The following is a 20,005-nucleotide window of genomic DNA, read 5'->3' on the forward strand; positions in this document are numbered from 1 at the left end:
CCCTGTAAGATTTTGCAGAGCATATTTCTACTGTATGAGCCTTCTCTATGCACATTTTGTATCTGACCTCAGGTTACCAACTCCTTTGCCACTGCATACTGTGTCAGATGACCACTGTACCTGAGAGGGCTGGTAACTAAATCAAAGGTACCTTAGTTCAGATGAGGAACGTACTGCATTTGTTTATTTTTGTTGTTTTAGCCAAAGTACTTCACTGATAAGTAGATCCCAGGCATACAAACTGGATTGACTTCAAATTAAATTAACCCAAAAGATATGCTATCAGTGAGTCTGATGTAGTTCAGCCAATGGTAAGACCCAGACAAGAGTCAGACCAAAGCAAACTCCCAAGTAAAACACTTAATGCAGGCTGGGATCCTCAGATGAACTCCAGCTGCCATACAGTAGTTCCTAATGTAGTCTTAGCCTTAGTGGAGGGTAAGGTAAAATGATGACTATGAAAACATTTAAGGAAGAAAACATTGTTACTGGGGTTAAAAGCCAATAAAGTGCAGTATCTCTGGAATGTCTCCATGTCTATTCCCTAGTAAGCTGCTTTTCAAAGCTTCAAGAAAATGCTTTCCTTATAAATTTCTGCGTGTGACAGGCTGATGCTTACTCTTGCATCCATCTTCACTTGCATGGATTGATCAGACCTAATAATTTTAGCACTGATCTCTCTAAGAAGCAAAATCCAGATGCAAAAATAGTTATGAAAGCAGAAACTTCATCCTGCCTCTGCCTTTGGAATGAGAAAACAGTTGCCTTTGAAAAGAGAAGACAGTTTTAGGTCAGGTGGAAGGTTTATTTTGCTTTAGCTTCACATGGGTCGTATTGGAGTCTGATAAAGCATGCAAAAGTGACTTGTTTATAGGCTTTTGAGCTGACATTTGGTCAGTAGTGAGATTGTGGAGAGGAATCACTACAAGAATATAACAAAAGAAACTCCAAATGTCATGCACATCAAAGGCTAATACTTGGGAAATGAAAGCCCTGGTGTGGCAGCCTGTATTTCACACTGTATCAAGAGAAGGTACATCCAGCTCTCAGTGTCAGCAGACAATTGGCTTCACTACCATCCATCACTAACCTACAACGTTGGGGCTTTCACTCCAAACAAATGAACTCTACACTTTCTTACAGGAGTCACAAGAACTGGACATAGACTGCAGAGGCACCTACCACTTTCTCTAAAGAGAAATTGCTTTTACTTACTTTCATTTGTTTCCTAATTCTTTCATTTCCTCACTTCTTTTCTGCATTGACAGTATATCTATAACAAGATTTTGGAAGATTACCACATAATGGCCTTTCTGGAACTCAATATTCTGCTAAAAGAAACCAAATGGCACTGTTAGGACTACTAAATGTTTTTCCTTTGCTGCTTTTATCCAATGAGGCGTGCGTAAGAACTCTTTTTGACACATTCCCTCAGTCTCTTAGCATTTAGTAGATCATTTTTATTTGTTTCAGGATTGTTAAACTGATTTAGTAGGTAGTAATGTCCTGAATGGCCAAATGTTGACTTAAACTGACAAACAACAGAATTTGTCTCAATCTCTTTTTTTCAAATATCACAGAAAGAAACTGCATCATTCATTTAACTTCTTATACTTGTGAGCATAATTTCACTTTTCTCCTTCACTTATTATATTCCAGGTTCTGCTAAAATCTGTAGCTTCTTCCCTCAAAGAACATTTGAAATCTCTCCCTTCCCTTCTGCTCTGACTAACAAAATTATTGGCTGTATGTTAGAGAACATTCTTTTTTTAATTTTGGTATTCTATTCTATGTAGTATCTTGGTATTTTGTTTAGCTTGGAGAAGAGAAGGCATCAGGGAGACCTTATTGTGGCCTTTCAGTACTTGTAGGGAACATATAAACAGGAGAGGAAACAGCTGTTTACAAGGGTGGATAGTGATAGGACAAGGGGGAGTGGTTTTAAACTGAGACAGGGGAGGTTTAGGTTTATTAGATGAAGTTTTTCACACAGAGGGTGGTGACACACTGGAACAGGTTGCCCAAGGAGGCTGTGGATGCCCCATCCCTGGAGGCATTCAAGGCCAGGCTGGATGTGGCTCTGGCCAGCCTGGTCTGGTGGTTGGCGACCCTGCGCACTGCACAGGGGTTGAGACCAGATGATCATTGTGGTCCTTTTCAACCCAGGCCATTCTATGATTTGATTCTTTGATTCTATGTATTCTCTTTTTATCAGTTTATGCAAGCTGACACTTACAAATGCAGCTTTATTTACAGCTTACTCCTGTCCTCTCCACTCTTTCTACGAAGTTCCAGAACAATAGAACTTAACTTCAGATGAGAACGTTTGATCTTTAAAAATGGCCACACTCCAGCACCATATACTAATGCATACTGGGGACTAGCGGGAGAAAAGGCAAATTCCCTTCTGACAAAGAAAGCATTATTGAAGACCCAAAGTAGTTTTAAGATAAAAAGAATGACAAAAAAGGTAAATCTTTTAGTTAAGGGAAAAAAAGGAAATTTTGAAGAACCAGCAACTGCAAAAGAAGTATTACAAAATTCATAACACTGAAGAGGCAGAATCTAAAGCTGCATTGCCGCTGACTCAACCAAAAAGATGTACAGAAGAACACATTACTGTCAAAATAAACTTGAAGCTAATGACCAGTAATATTCTGTAGATACTTAGAGCAAAGGCATTACCACCATGATAGAGAAACTATTATTTTTGGATGGTGGAAAAGTTCTGTGTCATCCATCAGCAATGTGAAGAAACAGTGTGCAAATACAGAGATGTGATTAATCAAAGAGAAGTGCAGTTCACATATCAAGAGGTGCAGAGTCTGAGAAAACTAGAAATCACCAGGAAGAGGTAGCATCTACATTTATTAATAAGATAATGAAACAAAATTGCCCCTTGAGTTCAGAATACCTTTACAAGAAAGACAGAGGGAAAAAGCAGATCCAACTGGACATCTTCTGACTATGCTTGTTAGAAGAAATGTGAGAAAGGCTTGGGGGACATAATTTAAGAGTATTAATAACTAATATTGGCTGATCTGATACAATGTGAATCTCATTACTTGAATCAAGAGAAAATCTCTCAGCAAATTGAAGCAAGAGGTTTCCTGGAAGATTAGAAATGTCAGAGAAGGAATACAGAAGCAAAGAACTATTTAATTGTGATAATCATTATAGAGATGATTGCTTATGAGAAAATAAAATCTTGAATGTACACCTGGCAGGTCATGAAAGAAAGATAATAGTTTGTCTTATTACTGGATGATGAAATGGCACTGAAAATAATTAGTGGTTATTTTTTAATACATTCACATGGGAAAGTATGTATTGTACCCAGATAGGGTACCAAAAGAGAGACAAGTTAAGAGTGAAGGGCTGAACTTCAAAAAAAACCCCTCCAGGCTTTGTGTCTTTCACTACCATCCATGACTCCAACGCTGGTTGACTGCAAAGCTAAGATTTGTGAGGAAGTGACAGAAAAAGGAAGGCCAATTCTATGCACACTTTGTATGGACAACCTGAGTGAATGAAACCAAGGATTTAATGAGAGTGAACGAGGCCACAATTAAACAGAATAAATGCGAGACAAAAACAGTCATTTGTTCAAACAACTTAGAAGCAAATTTTGGATGAAACAAGCATGGTGCATTTTACAATATTAAAACACTCTGCACAAATTTCCAAAGCATAGAATATGAAGACAAGAATATCCTCTGATCACAATTTCAAGCAAATTGTACATTCTAAACAACTTCTAAAGTATTACAAATTCTTCAAGAGAAGCAAAGGAAAAAAGAAATCACTATTTGGAGGATTCGGGAAATACCTTGTAAAAAATAGCTTAATATCCATATTACAAATACGGCAGAACTATATAAGCTACACACATATTCAACATTCAAATGCTATTCCAAACTGAGAATAAAATTCTAAGGAACTAAATAAAACTTGACATTAGTTCAGTGAATCCACTTAAATCTGATGTGAAGGAAAAGAGAAAAGGATGGAGAACAATCCAAGGTGTAGACTATAGGCATAGATCCAAGGTGCTAATTATAAAAAGTATTAAATCAATAGTCGCTAATAATAATTATATACTTGTTTAATTTTATTTGCTATTTATCGTAGTTATTTATTTTCTTATCTGCTTCTGAACAACAACAGGAAAACTAGAAAGCTGACTTCATCCTGAAACAAGTTCTATAAATAAATGATGAATATGCTCCCACTGGGAATCACTCAATAGGCATGTGAGAGAAAAGGGATATACAAGCATGAATGGCTGGAAAAATAACTATATCGGGAAAGATGCTAGATAAACTCACAAAAGAAAAGTTGTGAATTTAAATAGTTTGCCAGGAGGGGGAGGAAAAGAGAAGTTCTAAGCCGAATTATAGCTATTTATAGAAGACATATTAAATGTAACATGAATTGTACAATAGAATACTGTAAATACTGCCAAGATCCCAAGACTATTGGACATGCCCTAAGTAAAAGCACTGGTATCTTCCTCTAATCTACTGAGGGGGAAGAGAACTTTTTGATAGCTGTTCTGTGTCAAGGTGGCTCATTCAGCAGACTGTGCTATTTACAATGTAAGTATCTGATGTAAGAATAATTTAGATGATCAACCCAAACAGTCTTCTAGAACGCTATGAATAAATTGAAGAGCTTTTTAAAACGCTTGACATTTAAATGTAAGAAAGAAGCACAATAAAACACATACACAAAACATCTGCATCAAAAGAGCATATACCTCATGGGGGTTGTAATCTGGAGGTAACTTCTCCAGCATCTCATCAGCAAGGCGCTGCACCACTGCTTCTCGGGTCTCCCCTCCTCCACTGCTGCTGTCTTTGGGCTGGATGCTCACTATTGTATTCAGCGTCTCATTTGCGAGGTTGGTTTGGTAAGTTATATCTGCATTAGGGTGCAGACCAAATACCTTAAAGTAAAAGGGAAAAAAAAAAAAGGGAAAAATGCATTTTTTCTTCTAAATTTTATCAGTGAAAGAACCCACTGATACTGATAAACAAGGAACAAAATCCACAACCCTATAAAATAATAGAGAATCAATGGAAATACATCCATTTAACTGGCAAAGAAGCGAGCACAAATTATACAGAAACATTAACGTAGGTTAAATCTACAATAGCATTTTCGTTCAGATGATGAGAGTGGTTTTGAACTATCTGGTTATCGCCATATACCAGGGTTTAGATCATGCTGTGCACACACTGATTCCTTTTCACTGGATCAGACTAGAGCTTGCTGGGAATGTGCCATGTGCAAATGCTGACCCCTCTCCACTACCTTTTCCCCTCTGTAGATCTACTACTTTTGTATCAGGTCAAGTAGATGCCCCTATCAATCAGACCAAGTGCCATTTCTAATGCATTTTGTTTCACACAGTCTCTTAGGCTTACAAAGCATGGAGCTCAGAGAATAGAAAACAGCTCACAGTTTAAGGACCTAGAGATTTTATGACTGGTGATAATATTTAGGACATTTTATGTTTTGAGCTATTTTTGGTTTAACTCTCCTATTCTTTACTTCTACTTCTTTTGAAATTGAATAATTTTATTTAAGATAGAGCTAGCACAGAATTACTGCAAAGCTGCCCTTTGTTCGAATGATAATGGCTTTCTCAGAAACCTCTGCTGAAATATCAGTAGTCTGTAATTGTCAAGTTGACTGCAGCTTTTCTCCAGGAGGAATTGGATTGTGACTTATTTCACTAGCCCTCACTGAATTATAGCTATTAATTACCTCTAACAAACTGAGCCACTGATCCAGCAATGAAGAAGCTTGCCCCTAAACCAAGCACCGAAGCCAAGCAACGTGCTTCTCATGTTTTGTGTTTTTGTACATAATATTAGAACTAGCATCTTCGAAAAAGACATTCCTACTGATAAATATTTACACACTCTGAGTATGGAGGGTAAAGGGCCATGTGCAGTATTTTTATATTTAGAAATCTAAAAACTCAGAGGAGAGGAATAGAAATGGCTGCAACAGTGTCAAAGCTAGCAAAGCTGCACTGATTTACACCAGCTGTGGAACTGACCCTTACAGCAGCACAAAGAACACAGTGCAGACCTAAAGCTGCCCAAGAGAGAAAGTGGGATCATAACTAGCATATAATTATTTTCCAGGATTTAAATCCAGGCAGGATTTAACACATTTTACAGACAGCGGTACCTCAATCTGTAGATTTAGAGACACAAAAAGCAAAAATATCAATGCACTTTATTTCACTCATTTTTTATCAGCATGCAATGATACACACAGTTGAAGATACGCACTTTTCTGCTTCTGCTCTCGCAGAATAAGGCTTTGTTTGGTTGGTTTTGTTCCAGCAGATTTTATGGCAATGCTATAGCCCAAGTTAGAAACACAACACTGCTATAGTGAATGTAATTTGCTGCAGTGCTAATCCAAGGGGTCTTAAAAGCAGAAAACCCTCTGGTCCTAGGTATGCATGAGAGTGACACATGAGGTATTGAGAAATCAGAGTAGCAAACCAACGGATGGACCAGTGTCCTGTAAATTAATCAAGGAACAGAGTTTCTCATTTTTCGTGAGTCAAAATCTTGAAATTTTGATTTTAAAAGGGATGCTAGATTCTGCATTTCAATTGGTTGGTTTTTATTTAGCTTGATGAAATTCAAACCCAATTGCTAATACTCTACACCCCTCTGAAATCAAAGACATTTTCAAAGGGATTTCTGAGTTCAATAGCCCTCTTCAGAAGTCAGTGTTTATTCAGATCAGAGGTTGAAATTTCATCAAAAGAGCAAAGATGCTGTAATCAGACTTATTCAGTCTTTCTTTTTCAACCAAAAATAGAAAGGAGAGGAAATAAAAGATACACTGCTTTTTTTATTGTGCTTTGACTAGCACAATATCCTTTGTGGAACAGAAGACCAGTAGCTTAAGAGGTTAAAAGTTTCCATGAGCAATTTTGACAGATTTTGGAATGACTGAAGATAGTAGTCATGTTCCTCCTAACCTGTGACAGCTATAGGAGAAAAAGATGTTTGCATCCTTGGACTTGATCCAATTTACATAAAAGTCAATGGTAAAAGGTGCCTCTCTGTCAGTATAGATGCCCTTGCATCTGCTATCACTACCTTCAGAGATTCAAACCTTTTCAAGTTTGTTTTATGAGCATGGATTGTTCTCAGCCTCCTTTCTAGCACATTATCACTAATAGAAAATCAGTTTTTTCTATTCAATCCTGCCTATTTAATTTTAATAGAACTTACCCATAAAGGCATTTATCAACTTAATAGCAATGAGACAGAAACTCATAACATTCACTTCCATTTCAATTTTAGCTAACTGCAACACATGTAGCTGTGTTAGAGAGAGCAAGATGTCCCAGTTCTGCAATTAATGTGACCACTGCAGTATACACACACTGGGTCATGTATGTAGGTCGCTCTGAAAGCAAAATCTATTTATTTTTCATGGAAACTACAACAGATACAAAGAGCACAATAACACTATTTGAAAGCAACACTATTGAAAAGAGTCTGACTCCTTCTCCTTTATACCCTTTCAATAGGTATTTATATGTATTGATAAGATCCCCCATGAGCCTTCTCTTCTCCAGGCTAAAGGGTCCCAGCTTTCTCAGCCTTTCTTCATATGAAAGATGCTTCAGTCCATCATCTTCACAGTCCTGTGTTGAACTCACTATCTTGCCTATGCGGATCAGAGCACATGAATGTGAGGTTTTTTTCTGAGTGCTTGAAGAAAGCTTTACCTATTTTGTCTTCCTAATTAGCAGAGCTATAATAGACACCAACTACAATTACACTCACACTGGTCTGCCTGTTAATACTGCCTATACATTCCTGGCTCCACAAAATAATTTCTCTGACAAAAACTCTCTTTAATACTTTAAAATGTTTTACCTCAGGTGTATCAATCACTGGCAATTGCTCTATGTACTGGAGATAGTCTTCAACTGTTTTCCCTTTTGGAATCACGTAATCTTTGTAGAAACAAAATTTGTCACTAAACATATGCTCTCCAAACCACACTCTCGCAAATGTATTCAGCAGAGCTTTGTCGAGGTCATCAGTTACACGGCCTCCGTACTGTACTTCTCCAAGCATGTAGCGAACACAGCTCCAGTTCACTCCGCGCTTAATGTCCATATCATCCAAATGATTCTGAACAAATTGCACACTGGCTGTGAAGTCTGCCTGATTAAATTCATAAGGAATGTTCCAGCCCAGTGGACCAAACTTTCTTCTTTCCTGCAAGACAGGTAGAGTTAAAGATAAAAGGCTGATTGTAACTTTGGAGAATATGTTGAGCGTAGAAGAATACAAAATATGCAGTATTCCACTAACTTTAAAAAATGATTCTTCACATACACACACGAATCCAAATGCTTGATTAATTACCTAGTAGTTAAATATTTTTCTTCATTTATCACCACCAGTAGAGACAGATAAACAAAGAAGAGAAATATAAACATTTTCACAGAGGAAGGAATTCCCCTTTTTAAAGTAGTCCATCTGTGAATCTAGAACTGTCATTTTTGAATTTCAGAAATGAAGGTACTGTTTTAGGATGTTCAAACCACATTGGCCACAATAATTTTTTATGGTTCTTTTTCAGTCTGGGTACATTCAGAACACTGAAGTCTCTGCATGGTGGAGATGCAGGAAGCAAAAGCTGCTTCTTACCTAATCATTTATAGATACAGCTAGCAGTGTGTGGATCATAGGGCAGTGTCTGATATTTGCACATTCTAAATTTCCACCAAGAAGATGACTCAAAGTCAAGTACACTTCAGGCTGCCATTTGGACCACAATGTTTGTATTGATTTGCTAATAAGGCTTTACATCTAAATATATTTTTCATTCACTAACAGGTGCATTCACAAATGAACATGACTTCATGACAGAAGAATACAAAATATGGTTTGAAACCTGAACAGTCGTGTGAAGAAACGCTACAGCATATAGTAAAGGTTTCCACTGTGGCATGTTGCTCACTTCTAGGTGATCCTGAGTGATAGTAGAGTAAGTTCGTTTCAAGCTAGCTTTCACACCTAGAAAGTAAGTATAAAAATGTAAAAGATGAGCAAAAAAAAAAGTATGGAACCAATAATTCCAGTTTCTGTTAAACAGGATTCACTCCTCCAATTTACAGTTTCATCTTATACATAGCTTCAAATAACCCTTCTGTAGCAACAATCTTTTCAGCTGGTCATGCCAGGCAATGTCCAACTACATTTGGTTCAGGTAGAAGACGATAGATCAAATTATATTAAATTCTGGCACACAGAAGGAATTACAATTTACACTTATTCTAAATGCTACCAGTAACAACTGAAATACAAACATAACTATTCAGCAGCAAACAATAGAAAAGACACCTAACATGTAAAATGAAATGCAGCACTGAACATCCGAGAGTCTGTTTCAATAATTACACATAAAACGAGCCTCTCATTAGCCATACAACACCAAGCATGAGTTCCTCACTCCCTCTTATGATAATTTCCATCTAACCAGCTTAACACAAGTCTAAAAAGATGGATTTCTAGTGCAGTAAATAGAATACTGAGGTCATAGTACTTCCAATGATAAAATAAAAGCCCTTATGCTTCTTTCCTACTTCACAAAGATCCTGTAGGACACTATTCAAGCAAACACATTTTCAACATGTATCAGAATAAAGCTCCAAAATTAATAGGAATTCATCAAACTAAGCGTCTTATCACAGCATGCTATGAACATAGCAGGACAGTATCAGAAAACTACAATTGTTTATATTTCATCCTGACTTAAATTGTTACCCCAGGCATATTTCTGTTATTAAATGCAAGCTGTAAATTGGCTATAGCCTGGATTATAAAACTGCCTCTTGGAGTTATAGGCCGTTATCATTTGATAGGATTTATGATTTGAATGATAAGGAGGGGTCACAGCACAATCAAAAATATGCTGAGCGCTGAATAAAAAAGGGTGGAGGAGAAGACAAAGAGATGAGAAATTTTTATCAAGAGACTGACTAACTGCTCTTGAGAGTGAAGTACGTACACTGAAAGAGGATGCCTTTCACTTTGATCAAACGCTCTGGAAAAAAACCTTACTAATATGCAAAGGATGAATACTGAAATAAGAGTTTTAAATGACTGAGGGATTAAATTTGACCTTGGATACAAATTTTCAGCCCCCACTGACTTCATTAACTGAAATCAGTGCTAACATGCATATAAATGCAGGGCAAGTTAATGCATTACGCAGTCAAAGATGAGGGAGTTACTAGACAGAGTAAGTGTTAGGATTGAGGATTTCATTCTGCTAGAGTTCAATATATGAGGGTTGCCTCGGAAGTAATGCCTCCTATTTTATTAAGTTGGGCCACTATATCAGGGATGAATGTTGGTGGTATGGCAGTAGAGGTTGAACCTTCCCACTAACACCCCAATGTTGCCATGTGACAGATGGCAGCAGAGGGGCAGTCTGACAGAATGGCAACTGACACGGAAGTGCATGTGAAGTAAAGTTGTGTCATTGAATCCTCCATGCAGAAAAAACGGCACCCATTGACATTCATCAGCTCTTGCTGAACGTTTATGGAAATCAAACAGTGGACATGATGTGAACATGGTGAGGTAGTGGTGGTGACAGAGACATGAAATACAAGCCACCTTCTGATGGTGTTGAATATGTTGAAAAATAGTGTTTTATAGTTGAGATTTTGCTCTATCAAATAATATTATTTTGCTTTTTTATCTGTTGTAGTTTCCATGGAAAAAAATAGGAGGTGTTACTTTCAGAGTGACATGTACAAATACAGCCCTTTCCAATCATACACAATTAGCAGCATGTAAGTTGCTCCTATAAATATAAAAATGACACTTGCAGATAGCAGCGTAGTTTGAGTAAGAGAGTGGCAGTCAGCAGTAGGACAGCTATAGGTTAGAGACTAAGAAAAGATGGATTATCTCATATCAGACAGAATCATGCCATACAGGTGAGGCTGCAAGGGGCCTCTGGAGGTTACCTTGCCCAACACTTCTTCTCAAAGCTGGATCAGCCAAAGCTTGTCACTCAGAACTTTGTCCAGGTGGGTTATGAGGAGGGAGCCTTTAAAAAATCTGAACAAGCTATTCCAGTCATACAGAGACCATCCTCACACTTGTTCTTTTTTCTATACAGAAATTGCCTGAATTTCTACTTATGTCCATCATTTTTCTTCTTTCACTTGGCACCAATGCAAAGTCTTGCTATTTTCTTTACTCCCTCCCATCACATGTATATATGCATTGATGAGGTGTCTCTGAACCTTCCCTTTTCAGGGTTAAACAATCAGAGCTCCCTCAGCCTTTCCTCATACGTCAAATGTTGTAGTTCATTCAGTATCTGAATATTACCCCTCACTAGACTTGTTCCAGTATGTCCATATGTTTTCTGCACTGAGAAGCTTAGACCTGGACAGACCACTCCAGATATTCTTTCAGCACGGTTTCAGTACAGAAGTATCACCTCCCTTAGCCTTCCTAAAGCAGTCTAGTACTGCTGCAGGCCATCTTTGCTCCAGGGGTGTATTGCTGGCTCATGTTCCACTTGATATCCATCAGGAGCTCCATGTCCTTCTCTGCAAAGCTGTGTTAGCAGCTGCATGACCTGTCATGTGTATGTGTATTAAGTTCTTTCTCTCCAGAGGCAGCAGACGCAGTGTCTGGCATTTCCCTATGCTGAAGTTCAACAGATTTCTGTTATCCCATTTCTCCAGCCTGTCAACCTCCCACTGAACAACAACATGACCATCTGGTATATCAGTGCTTTCTTACTGTTTTATATCATCTATATATACTTGTTGAGGGTGCACTCTCTCCCATTGTCCAGGTCATCAGTGAAAATGTAAAATATTAGTGGCACCAGTGTCAACCCCCTGTGTCCAGCTCTCCAGCTGGATTTGTGCAGCTGACCACAACACTTTGAGCTTAGGACTTCATACAATTGTCAGTCTACACTTGTGAAATCCCCACTTCATTAGTGTGTCTCTAAGGATATCATTGGCGTCAAAAGCCTTTTTCAAGTCAAGATAACAACACTCTTTGCTGTCCTTCATCCAGTAAACCCATCATCTCATAATAGAAAGCCAGTAGGTTGGCTACTAGTCTCAAAGATTAGTAAGTAATCAATGGCTTATGGTTTCCTGGCAGCCACTGAAAAGTCAAGTACACCAAGGACAGATATTGTTCATTATCTTCATCAGTTGCTTGAACAAGGAGACAAAAGGCAACAAATCTGCAGATAATAATTAAGAGAGGTTGACATACTAAACAGCGGAGCAGCAATTCAGATGGATCTTTAGAGCGCTGAAGACTTCACAAACAGTACCTGAGTGAAGTTCAACAAGAACTGTAAAGTCCTGCATTTGTGACAGAACAATCATATACATTTGTACATGCTGAGATCTGACTGCCTGAGTCCTACTGATAGGACTATAATAACCTCAAGGTTATTGCAGATGCCTGGTCTGCTAAAGGACTCACAGTAAATAAGGCAAATCAGATAGTGGGCAACCTTAGTAGGAGCACAGCCAGCAGATCAAATGAAGTCATCATCACTTTCTCCTTAGTAATGATCAGACCTCCCCCCTCAGAAACAATGTCCACTTTTGGCATGCAAAGGAGATGTGGAGAAACAGGAGAAACCTATAAATGTGGCTTGGAGCTAAGAGTGCATGACCTACAAAAACAGATACGTAAAAAACAATTTAAACTGTGAATACTGAAGGGCAGCAGTGCGTGTATATGTGAGACAGTGCTTGCCCAAAACTGAAAAGTTGAATTCTGAAGCACAAACCTGTCACTTGGTAGCTGCAATTGGTACAGGCTACAAAAACTGAGTGAGTCAGAATGATGCAAGTCAGAATGATGTAAGTAAGAACTACCAGTCAGGAAGCTGATCACACACTGTGCTTGTGCATGTGGACTAAGGCTGAGGAAATTGGCAGATTAAGGGTGCAAAAAAATGCAAGATAATCATTCTAGCTGGAGAAAACAACCCAGAATAGAGCAAGGTCCTGATGATGGTGGAGTTGCATGGATACAAATACCAGGGGATGCCCATAGACCTACGCCAGTAATGTTCAAGACTAGTTGTTGCATACAGCTACGCAGCATGAAGCTGACTTGACTTTCCACTGATTTTCTGTCTGAGCTTCCTGGACAGTAGCATTCTCTCAAATGGGAAGGAAAATCAAGACCAAACAAAAGAAGCATTGAGGTGTTTGGAACACAAGAAAGTGAAAGTCTAAAACAATCACATTGCGTAGAAGCTCTAACCTCGCTGGTTCTTCAGTAAACCCCTGTATTCAGATTTACCAGAAGTTCATATTTACTCTCTTGTTGGTTACAGAAGCTAAAGGGTGATCAACAAATACTTGAAGGGCAATAGCAGGGATGCTGGGATCAGACTCTTTGCAGCAGTGCCAGATGACATAAGAAAAAGCAACAAGCCACAGCCACATACTGCAGTATAGGACACTGAGGTCAAGTGTTCAGAAGTGTCCTTCAGTTTCACTGCCCAGAAGAGCACCGGATCAGTTTTCCTCTGCATCCTTGGGTAGGATCAACAGGATGGCAAGAAAAGAGTGGCAGCATGCCACTGTCAAGATCCATAGGGTCTACCCAAACAACAAAACACAATCAATTTCCGTTACAAAGCAATGTCAGTTTTCTCCCCAAAAGAATTATGCTTTACACAATGCAAGACCAACTTACAAAGTGCTGTATTTAGCACTTTGAGAGAATAAAGACTAAACCATAGTGTGGATTTCAGTGATACAGAGAGGAAATAAAATTAAGCTCCCTTTTCTACACTCCCCCAAGAAAAGATTTCCTACCTTGAGGTGGTTCATTAGTAAATTTGATAGATGCCTGTAAAAAATTAATAGGAAACTCTGGGTGAGCCTCTGTAGTTATCCAGGTTCTGAAATCTTCACTCATTGATTCTGTTGTTGTGATGGTGTCCATTAATTCATTAAGAAACACTAAGCCAAGGTGGCAGTTCTGTAGAAGAAGCCATCCTCCATCTTGCATGCATTGATTTAACAGGCGTCTTGCATGGACTTCCTGGCCCTGACCCATTGAAATGGCACGACAGGGAATGTTCTGGAAAATAAAAAAGTTTTTATTTGGAATTTTTTAAAATATAACTCTTTGCAATGATTGGCCACATGATTTACTGCTTCTTTAAGCCAGTAGGTAGTGACACTGTACCACAAGGAAAACCACTAACATCAATGATAATTTATTATATCAAAACAGAGAAAACAGAAAAGCATAAGATGAAAAAAGACCTCAGGAAGGTATTTGAAAAAGAAAAACTAGCCAGGTTGCTACTAGAGCTGTACAATTCCATAAATAAAATGCAGAAAAAACTCCCTCTTGCTTATCTCTCTTACTGCCCTTACTTGTTAATAAGCAATCCCCTGACTTAGGTTGGGTGCCTGGATTCTAACTGGGAAAATTAGAATTCCCAAATTCACTTGAGTACATTATTCTAAATACAGGTGGAGTTGGAGGCAAGAGAATTGATGAAAAGACTTAGTTTCATGAACAGTTTCCTGCCCAAGACATATAGCTGACTATCCCTCATGCCATGAGCTATGAGCTTCATAAAGACTTACCAGTCTGGGCCTATCTTCATCTGGCTAAAAGCTGCAAAGGTTAATGTTAGGTTTTCCTGCTAGGGACTGTCACTGTGAAACAAAACTGAAGGAAGAAAGTCAACCAGTCCTAAACAGTGTGGATGAGGCTGTAGGAAAGAAAGTTTAACCATATGGACACAGGGTGTGATGGGTCATTTCGCCTTAGGGTCAGAGAACAGGTCCTGACCTGATTTTACTGAATAGCATAAACACAGCTACTGTATATGATCCTCCTGGAAAAAGATTTAAGAAGAAAACATCGAAGATTAGAAAGTAGTTATATCCTGCTCTCAGATCAGTATAAAAATGAAACCCCAGCCAAAGAAGGAAAACTAAATAATGTGAAACAAGTAAAGCTGAATAAGCTGTGAAACCATGTGAGAAGAACAAACACTTTCTCTTTTCTAAGGAATATCCAAGTACAGCTAGCAATCCTGTAAGTCAGACACTACCACCACCCCTGCAGACTGCATAGATACTCAGCTAGTTCAGTATTCCTTAACAAAGCATCTGCTCATAATTTGCTCCTCTTAGCAATGTTACCTCTCAAATGTACACTCATTAAAGGTTATAGAAACATCAAGAGAAGGAAAAAATATTTTTTCACTACAGACTGTTCTTCTTTTATTCCTTCTAAAAGATTTTTATCAAAATGTTCGCCTACAGAATGTTTCTGTAAATAGTGAGTCATACCAGTATATCAGTGTCATCTTAATGCTGATGAAATTACTATAATTTTAGACATCCCAGTGTCCCTAACAGTTTTGCTGAAGGCTCTATGCATCAATCCCTAAATAAGAAATAAATAGTATAACAATTAAAATATCTTGTTCTAATAAAGTTAAAATACTAGGCGTTGTGAATTTCATTTTTTAATTCAGAAGGTTGAATTTTCACTCCAAGTTCAAGTGAAAGCACTGGGAACATAAATCCAACTAGTTTTAAAATAGACCTAGCTTTATAAGGGTAATTATATAGATCAGGAGTCACAGCTAATGTTTCCATTTCTTTGAGAAGTGGTCATCTGAAGAATAAAATTTTAGAGTGAAAGATAAATTCTGGTTATTAATTTGAATAGTTCCAACTGTAGATAATTGTTTTATGTTGTTCATATCATTTTCAGCCTGACATATTATTGTATCTATGCTTCCTTAAAACATGAAAACATTTTAAGACTGCCCACTGCAATACACTCTCAGAATGACAAGGAAGCCTGTTTTCTTGACAGCCAGAATTAGAGAGCACTTTCTATGAGCATTTGTCCCAGACTGACTGAGGTCTTGCTTAGGATTTGACAGCATGGGAGGGTGTTTTGTTCCCCCCACTGCTGACTTCAGTGACTCTGACTTAAGTGACTAGCTGACTTCAAAAGATTCTGTAGGGAGTTCAGCACACTTCACTCCTTACATGGCCAGTGTAATGAAAAGCTCAGCTCCTGGATGCAGGACAGTTACATTTCAATCATGTGCTCTGAAATGCTTTCAGAGGCACCACTCTTTATTGATCACAAAAAATAACTCCTATCAGAAAATGCATAAGTACATATCTAGGAAACTGATTTGCAGGATATGCACGTTGAAGGGCAAAATAGGTGACAGAAAACACCATCACAAAAGTGATACTCAAATTGGTATTCATGCCATAGGCCATGAAAAAAAAAAAAAAAAAAAAAAAACCACAAACAAAAACAACAAAACAAACTCCAATCAGAAACAACTAACATACAGGGGACTCAAAAGTTGTTCATTTCCAGCCTATAAATATTCTTGCAGTCACTGTTTTACAAACAGGAAAAATATTGTTCTTCCAACACACTGCTTCCACTAAGTCTAAAAATCCTGCTGAACCAACTACCTTTCTCCCCTTCCCTACAGTGATACATTGGCTGGTTCTCTGGTTTTGGGACAAAGGTCATGTCAACAACCTGACCTAAGATTCCTAACATTAAGCGCTGATGCCAGAGTTAGATCCTAACATTCCATATAACAGTCAGATAAATAAAATAAGAGAAGCCTGTTTTCAAGGATGAGCACCTGAACTTTCTAATTAATAACCCAGAGATTTGTGTGCAGTTCTCACTTTTGCAAGTGAATTTTACTATGTGTGTAAAAAAAATCTGCACCTATAAATGAAGATACATTCTGTCAAGGAGGAAGAGTTATCAGGAACAACTGTGAATAACTTATTCTCAGGACAATTATATTTGCATCTACACTGTGAATTATAAAACACAAAGTATAGAGTGCTATAAGAAATGTTGAATTTATCCTTCAAGTGAATTGATGGATGGGTCTCCAAAATCATTTTGTCTATCACTAATTTTTTATATTGCTTATTTATATTTCTGTTCTTCCTGTAACTGTCTTTACTGTGATCTCCTGCAGTGAATGGGATGCAGCGCACGTTGCTAGTAATGCTATGTTCTTATAGCTAAGTGTTTTCACTAAGTAATGAACTATACTGGTCTGCTGCATAAAGACAGAGGGCTCATTGGAATAAAACACACAGAAAGCAGGAACTAACATTTTCATTTCCTCAGAAAATTCATTTTGGCTATTGGTCTGAAATTAACTTGCAGAAAACAATTGTATGAATAAAAATTTCACCACTAGAACAGACACAAAACATGGAAATAATATTTCTAGTTCAAGAGAGAGACATTTTAAATGTCTTTATCAGCAAACTCAGTTTAGGATACCTTTGACTTTGCAAGACGTTCTATATTTTCAGTGGGGTCAGACCCCACTGATAAAAAGCATGTCAGAGGTGTTCGACAGTCACTTTCTGACCACATTGCTTCCATCTCAAGTATAAATCCTTCTGCGTATTTCACACCAAGGGATTCTGCAATGTAGTTTCGAGCCTGAAAAACAAATCAAAACAAAACAAAGCTACCAAAAACATAAATATTTTATTTTTAATTTACTGGATTGGTAGATAGCCAAGTGAAAGAGCTGCTTGTTACCTCCCCCATTAGCTCCTCTAAGCAAGTATTGTTGACTCTGGATCTACAGCATAGCAGAACGGACAAATTTTTCAACTGACTGAGTTACAGTATTCCATATATATGTTGGAAGAGCAAACAGAAGTTCTCCTATCCAGTGGTTGCTCAATTCAAGTTTCTTATGCTTAGTATCTATTTCTACAAAAAATAAATATACAGCTCAGACCGCAGTCTTAAAGGTCTCAGCCTTTTCTATGCCTCCATTTTCCTCTTTTCATGGACATTTTCTAAAAGGATTTCTAAGTTGTAAAGGATTTCTAAGGTGTATGAAAGACTTTTTTGAAAGCCATGATTTTCCAACTGTGCAAACAACTAATTGAGAAACATCCAAGATCAAAGGAGACTGAGCCAGATGCCAGATTCAGAAACAACACATCCATCAATAAACTTTCCACTACTGTGACTTTTGTCCTACTGAAAAGAGGTGAAATTTTATAGTGTTTGGAAAGACACTTTTAGGAAAAGAAGAGATAAAGAATATAATAACAGAAAAGTATCTCCTCTTTCCTCAACAATTAAAATAATTACAGTATTTGAAACCACCATCCAGAGACATTCTTTCTCAAAGGTGGTTGTGACAGACGATGTAAGTATTGCTGGATGAGCAGTAGCAGCTTTATTATTTTGTTCTGTTTAGATTGTGGAAAGTGGAGTTCCCATACTTCCCTTTGCCAGCTGAAGTGTAGGAAAGGAAGAAGGATGGAACTACGTGGATTTTGTTGAAGAAAAGGTTTCTGAAAAAAAGATAGTGCTCCTAAATACAGTGTGCTATTACAACATATAATGTGTAAAGATGAGATATAGAAGAAAATCATAGAATCATAAATCTTAGAATCATAGAATGGCCTGGGTTGAAAAGGACCTCAAATATCACTTAGTTTCAACCCCCCTGCTATGTGCAGGGTCACCAACCACTAGATCAGAAGTGGTTGCAAAATCAGAAGTACTACTTTTCAGTGCAGCTGAAGACTAAAAAAAAAAAAAAAGAAAACAAAGAAAAGATATAATCATATTCTCAAACATCTCTTAGAAACTTATATAGAGAAGAAAATCCAAATATCACATACTGTTGAGAAATTGCAATCCTATTGCAGTTTCTCTTACAGCATGTGCCATGGGACAGTCTTAATTATTACTTCTTCAGTGTGGAGGTGCAGGTAAGTAAAAAGTTCTGTTATTTTACTGCACCTGTCATTTAAGTGAACTGTTCTCTTTCCACTTCTTGTGTGAAGAAATATGGATGCATCTTTTAATCCTCTGGAAGAATGCAACTGCTTTACAAGTTTCATGGCTCCACTTACAAAACACCACAAAAAAATGACCAGTATTCTTAAAGCTTGAATACAGTGTTAAGCAATGCCCTAATGTGTAACAATTAAATAAAATATATTTTTCCTATATATTAAAAGGACTTCAATATCTTTCTCGTTTTTCAGAATACTTACTCTGTGAGAAAACTACGATAAAAAACAAAGTCAGGGAACATAAGTTTAGAATTAGTAGTTATAGAGGAGATGCCACATATCATAAACACCATATGAAAGCATATCTTACTTGGGCAACGGTATGATCAGGGCACCAGCTACGGACAAGGAGAAGCTTACGGAATTGATCCAGTAAGCTGTCATACCCATCAGGAACAGCAGCTTTTTCAGGTGCTTCTGCATCAAACCAAGCTTTCCAGGCCTTCTCATTCCTAACAACTTGTACCAGAAGTTCATTAAAAGGGCACAAGCTAGACAACTGCACAAGATTGAGCCACGTCATGTCAAGGATCCACTTTTTTGGTTTCGGTTCCACAGAATTTAGATCCAAACTGGCACCTCCTGCAAAGCAAAATAATTATATGGGGAATACAAACAAACAAACAACAACAACAACAACAAACAGAAAAAATAACAAGTAATCCAAGATACTGATTTTTTTTTTTTTTTATTTGGGGGATAACAATCTTTGTAAAATAGGACATAGAGACCTAGAATTATGCGTAGAAGACTTATTTATTGAACAGTGAATGGTCTCAATGCCTCCCAAAGCTGATATCTCAGTATTATTTGAGTTTCTTTTCCTCTATCTGGAAAGCTAAAGCAATACTTGTTCTATGATGCTTAAAACCAAGTGTTCTGTTCAGATGTAGAAAGGATCTATGTTTAGTCCAGCCCCCTTTCACCTACACTACAGAATGACAAAGCACACAGTATATTCATTTCCAGGACTGCAACTTCAACAGCTCACCCACCACTCCAGCATCATGCCCATTCGTACTTTGAATGCAGCTGAGTCACAGTTGAATATTAAAC

General features: G+C 37.7%; 1 protein-coding gene across 1 annotated transcript in view; it reads right to left on the bottom strand.

Moving 5' to 3' along the window:
* Window positions 1-20,005, bottom strand: part of LOC116226501 (dynein axonemal heavy chain 5-like) — a 147,499-nt gene that overhangs the window by 21,053 nt on the left and 106,441 nt on the right. The window contains exons 68-73 of the mRNA XM_090137272.1: window positions 19,260-19,531; window positions 17,400-17,564; window positions 13,895-14,162; window positions 8,956-9,077; window positions 7,926-8,273; window positions 4,760-4,948 (exon numbers count right to left, since the gene is read on the bottom strand). Coding sequence (XP_089993398.1) covers window positions 4,760-4,948; window positions 7,926-8,273; window positions 8,956-9,077; window positions 13,895-14,162; window positions 17,400-17,564; window positions 19,260-19,531 — 1,364 coding nt within the window. The remainder of the gene's footprint in view (window positions 1-4,759; window positions 4,949-7,925; window positions 8,274-8,955; window positions 9,078-13,894; window positions 14,163-17,399; window positions 17,565-19,259; window positions 19,532-20,005) is intronic.

This window comes from Phasianus colchicus, chromosome 3 (genome assembly GCF_987193195.1).
Source record: "Phasianus colchicus chromosome 3, bPhaCol1.hap1.1, whole genome shotgun sequence".
NCBI classification, from domain to species: Eukaryota; Metazoa; Chordata; class Aves; order Galliformes; family Phasianidae; genus Phasianus; species Phasianus colchicus.